The sequence below is a fragment of the Stegastes partitus genome, unplaced genomic scaffold (genome assembly GCF_000690725.1).
Source record: "Stegastes partitus isolate 25-593 unplaced genomic scaffold, Stegastes_partitus-1.0.2 Scaffold188, whole genome shotgun sequence".
Classification (NCBI taxonomy): Eukaryota; Metazoa; Chordata; class Actinopteri; family Pomacentridae; genus Stegastes; species Stegastes partitus.
In genome coordinates, this window is record NW_007577919.1 from 654,369 (window position 1) to 659,979 (window position 5,611).

The 5,611-nt window shown below is 39.8% G+C and overlaps 1 protein-coding gene across 1 annotated transcript; it reads left to right on the forward strand.

Annotated features, from left to right (window-relative positions):
• Positions 1 to 350: 350 nt before the first annotated feature.
• gins3 (GINS complex subunit 3) lies at positions 351 to 4,180 on the forward strand. Its single transcript, XM_008280238.1, has 3 exons — positions 351 to 621; positions 1,455 to 1,688; positions 3,717 to 4,180. The coding sequence occupies exons 1-3, from the start codon at positions 451 to 453 to the stop codon at positions 3,945 to 3,947; spliced, it is 636 nt and encodes a 211-aa protein (XP_008278460.1). The 5' UTR covers positions 351 to 450; the 3' UTR covers positions 3,948 to 4,180.
• The last annotated feature ends 1,431 nt before the right edge of the window (positions 4,181 to 5,611 follow it).

The following is a 5,611-nucleotide window of genomic DNA, read 5'->3' on the forward strand; positions in this document are numbered from 1 at the left end:
ATGCAGTTTGCTGACGGAAGCCATCATAATATAATAAAGGGAGAGTTTATTATTTGTCCTTAATATAAAGTTTTATATTAAAAATTTAAATAAAAGTCACTTTGGAGGTTTAAAAATATACCATGAAGATGTCAAAGAAGAGTTTCAGAAAACTCAACAAAAGTTAAAAACAAAAAACAAAGCAAAACAAAACAAAAACATGAAACCGAGGGAAAAAATCGATAACTGAACAGTTCGATTGAGTGTGAATCGATTCCTCTGGTCTGGAACTCCTTGCAGCGCTCTGATTGGCCCACACTCCCAGTGGTGCGCTCTGATTGGTCCACACGTTCGGGCGCGAAAACAGGAAAACCAGGAAGAAGAGCTGTAAACAGCGGTGGAGGTTTAATATCTCAACATTTCACTAAATCATTCTGCCGCTTACTACTTTTGGCGTCTTTTTACCCACAAATGGACGCTCAGTCGTATCTTCCCGTCCAACCCGGAGTCGGAATGGAGGAGAACTTCTTCTCTCTCGACGACATTTTGCTGTCTCATGAGAGGCTTCCTGTCCGGACGGAGTGCACCTTCCCCCGGCTTGGGTTCCTGGAGAAGTCGAGCGACTCGCCGGACATCCCGGAGGTCGGTAGAGTTGCACCGATATATTGTATTAAACGTAGTGACCGTAAAATTAATGTAAATAAACTCACCTGAGGATAACTTGCATCTTCCAGAACGCTCCTCAAAAATCACACAGATATATGTATTTTGTTATGTAAACAACTTAACTCCGCGCCAAACTCCATTCAGTTTTTGTGTATTTTTATTATTTCGTCCTTTTGTTATTAAAGACACGTATCTAGGATGCAATTATTAAACTGTTCAAGAATTAATATTACTCACTTGTAAATTCGGCTCATGCATTAACGTAGAAAAACACAAATAATATCAATAAAAGCCCAGTTTTTCCTCAAGTAATCATTGCGCAGTTAGAACACTGTCACCTGTTAAAGGTAAATGTTTAGCATAATAAAGTGTTGTTTGGTTGGTTTTTGATTTGCTGACTTTAACAGAAAGTACTTTTAAACATTGATGAGAAAGCACAAGCTAGTTAAAGATCTGTAAGTGTGTTTGAAGATAAATAAAAATGATTAAAAAAAAAAGTAAAGTTACCAGATTTGAAATTAATAATATGATATCTAGCAAGCAAGATTACTTATGTAGCACCTTTTCATACACAGATTATTCAAGTGCTTTACAGGCAAAAAATACCATAAAATGCATCAGGTTAATAAGAAAATTCAAAATACGATTTGATTAAGTTGAATAAATCAAAAACCATGTAAACAAACTGAATAAAGCGCACACATATTTAGGAAAATTGTTAAAACTGATTCACTAAAAAAGTAGAAAAAGACAAAAGATGAGAAGAAATTATTGCTCGTCCAGAAAATATCCTCCGTCCTTCGTTTCAGGGCACAAAGATGGAGCTTCCTGTGTGGCTGTCGAAGGGTCTGTACGAGAGGAAGAGGAGGGTTCTGTCCGTGGAGCTTCCTAAGGTTTACAGAGAAGGCTGGAGGACCGTTTTCACCGCCGACCCCAACGTGGTCGACCTGCACAAGATGGGACCTTACTATTACGGTCTGGGCTCCCAGATGCTGCACTTTGAGAGCCCAGAGAACCCAGACATCGCTCAGACCCTGCTGCAGGTCAGTTAATCAACACGACAAGAGATGGAAGTCAGAATTACACGTCACTCTTGGCGGTGGCATCAGTCAGTTTATAGTAATGATGCCTTTATTTATTTAGCACCTTTTAAAAACAGAGTGAGTTCTTTACAGACGAGGCAAAAAAGAAAAGAAGGAAACTCAGGAAGCACACTGAACAACAGAAGTGCGGTTAGTCCAAACAGGAGGAGAAAGATTAGACAGGCAGAAGTGTGGAAATAGAGATAAAAACATGCTAAAACCTGATAAAGTAATAAAAGGCCACATCCAAGTAAGGGAAAGAACAAGTGGAACAAATGAAAATAGAAGATAAACCCGTGAACACTGGGCGAAAAATCGTAATAATAGTAGTATTAGTAAATAAGGAGGGAATTAAATGAGCAAAAAAAATAAAGTTGAAAAAAAAATCCCTCAGATGACAAAAATAGACAATAACAGTAATGATAATAATACCCAGGTGCACAGCGGACACCCAAAAAATAGTCGATATGTAAATGAGAAAAGCGTCCTTGTTGCACACATCATTTACAGCAGATTTATTTCTGTGCAAATGAATAAAATCAGAGTGTTTGTGACCTTTGGGAGGTGAGACAGACCTTCAGCAGAAGGAAGAATATCATAGTGTGGACATTAGGTGGGTAATGAGCTGAGAACTCACGTGTTCTTTTAAATTCCTGCCATCATGTGTAGCTTTGCGTGCAGACAGTCTGTACATGAAAACATCCTTTCAGTCTCACTTATGTTAAAAAAAAACATTTGGGGAGGAACAGATTCAACAGAATTCACTCCAAACTTCCCCTTTTAAACGTGACGAGGACGTTTGCTTTCACGGGAATACCTGTCACACTGCCTGTTCAGACGGAGTGAGGATGATTCTTAGCTTTTATTTATCAGTTAAGGATCATTATTATATTATATGACTATATTATTGGTATAGTATTGTCATGTTCCACCACTCTAAAGTGTTGATACCAAGATTACATGCAAACATTAATTGTTGACTCCTCACTTTCTAAATATGTCAGTAAATTTGTGGTAAAAAATTAAGATAAATACATGTTGATTTATGCAAGAATCCAGATGTTTTTGTAAAGATATTAGAGTGTTACAGAAACAAAGGGTCTAGTGGGTATGTGTTGGGAACATCAGTAGAAAATAAACTAAAATAATACACTTAATTCTTGCAGGATTTCTCATCTAAATGCAGCCCGTGTTGTTTAATAGTTGACAGCTAGAGGGAGCAGTCGGCTCAGAAAACACGATGTTGTGAAGCTGTTACCAGGCAGACTGACTTCGATCTCATTATCTGACCGACAGAAACGCTCGTCACCTGTAGGTCTCTGACCTCACAGGCTTCATAAGAGAATCTGTGATGCTGAAAATTATCCTCATGTCATTGTTTTTTTTTCTGATGCTTCAAGTCAAATCAGGAAGCTTGATAAAAAGATGTGTTTGCTGCTCATGGCTTGTTTATCTGCTCAGATAACTGCTGCTAATAACTCTTAAATATCTGCATTTTGACGGATTAAAGAAGCAGAAATGTCAAAGTGGAAATTAAGAATTCCGTCTGATAGACAGTTTTCTGGTTAATTGGAGAAATTTTCCACCAAAAATGACAAAAAAAAAATCTCCTCTTCAGCTATTAAATTCCAGATCTTAAAAGATTTTCTGCTTATTTCTTTTCTAAAGTGAAAATGTTTGAATTTTAGACCGTTGGTCGACCCAAATATGTTTTTCTTACGACGTACTTTAACATGTCAGAAGTTGAGGAAACGTCTGGACACTCTTTGATGTGGCTGCCAATATTTTTACGATTTTAGTTTTTGAAGATTTGCAGTTTAGCCTAAAGGCAAAAAAACATGAAATTCTAAAAGTTAAATTTTATATCAAAGGTGGCCAGAACTGGGTCGCTCTGATTTAAAAACGCTGCCTTCATGTAAAATACATCGACTGCGACACTTGGAGCTCGAGTGTTCTGATCTGACGGGTCACCCGCTGTCCTCCGTCCAGACCTTCATCGGCCGGTTCCGGCGGACCATGGACTCCTCCCAGAACGCCTACAACGAGGACACGTCGGCGCTGGTGGAGCGACTCGACTGTCTGGAGAAGACCCTGTTCCGGTCCGGCCAGAGCGGCCTGAACGGCTTCCAGAGCTGGGAGAAGGGCCGGGCCTCGACGCTCACCGCCTCCAGCCTGGTGCTCAACTACCGCAAGAGGAAGATCAACGACGTTCAGCCCTGATCGGTCGTGAATATCGGAACGTGGCGGCAGAACCTTCTTTGTCCACGGATAAGTTCTTCCTCTCAACCCGAGTCATGCTGCCAGAGATGGGACTCTATACGGACTACACACACCTTTATATTTATTTAATCCAACCATTCTGACCAGTTTGTGACGGACATCCAGTCGATCTACACACGTTCTGTTCCTGTAATTTTGTTTGTTTTTATCAGTAAAAACACAGCTGCTTGTTTTTTCTGTTTCACATCATTACAGGTGGGTTCTGTAGGGATCTGTAGGTGGGTTTACTGAGACCTGCTGCTAGAACTGGAGATATTAACCCTCTGAATCGCTGCTAGTCTTTACTGTAAGGCCTGAATGTGACATAAAGCCACTCTGGAGGCTGAACCTGCAACATTTTCCTGTTTATCAGAAGTAAATATGCTAATTTCATGCTAAAATACTCCTGCTTACCCTCATCCAGCTGGTTAGAGGATAGATTTTTACTGATCTTGGTTCTTCCCTCCTGGTCCCAGCTGATTCTCCATCACTGACTCAGTTGCGAGAGGTTTCGGATGAACTGCAGGCAGTGTTTCCACAGAGCAACCAAGAGGAAAATTTTTAAAATATCTGTAGTGTGTGGAGATAGAATCGAGACACACAACAGTAGAAAAGAGACAAAACTGTGGCAAAGACACACAAAGTGACAGCGACAAGAGAAATGAGATGCAAAAGGAGAAAAACTACAAACAAAATGACAGAAAGGAGATAAAAGTGTCCCAAAGCGACATGAAACAACACAAACGAGACAGAAAACAGCCACAAAAAAGACCAAAATGAGACACAACGACAGAAGGGAGACAAAACTATTTCGCAGAGAAAATGATATAATTAACACTCACAAAAAAAAAAAACGTCCTAAAGGCACATAAAGCAACTGAAGAGGGACACAAAAAACAGAAAGGAGACACAAAGCAGCAGCAAAAAAGGAAAAAACAAGAAAACAGAGACACAAAATGACCACAAGGAGACAAAACTGTGTCATCGTTTGTAGAGTAAATAGTTAAATATCTATAATATGGAGGCGACATATTTTTACCAGACTCACTAACAGCCGTGGACACTTGGAAACATGCTGGACTTTTTATTTTTGTCAAATAATTAAAAAAAATGTACCTTTTTTTTGTCTGATTTCCATCATTCTGACTGAGTCCTGCTGACAGAAGACATTTCTGAGTTCTCGCTCTTCTTCTTCATGTGTTCCTGTTGAGGTGCAGGACTTTTTATATCGCAGAAAGGTCAGAAGGTTAACGTTTTAGTTAATGTTTGGTGAAGTTTAGGCTCTAAAACTACCTGGTTTGGGTAAATGAACTCTTTCACAACCTTCTCCTGTAGTGGAAGCACAAGCTGAGGACGTCTGGCTTCAGACTAATGGAGCCTCTTTGTGGTGTTTACAGATCTTTATCGGACTGTCACACTAAGCCTTGTGTTTAAAAATGACGCTGCAGAGCAAATGTGGCACAAAGGAGACGAAGCAGCCGACCAGGCGTTGGTAGAAACAGTGAAGCTAAATATGGTTATTGAACATGTGAACAGAAACCAGATCCAGTGTTCAGACTGGGACACCAGGATGGATGTAGAACTGATCTGGTGTCAGGTTCTACCAGAACTCAGATGTGTTCTTC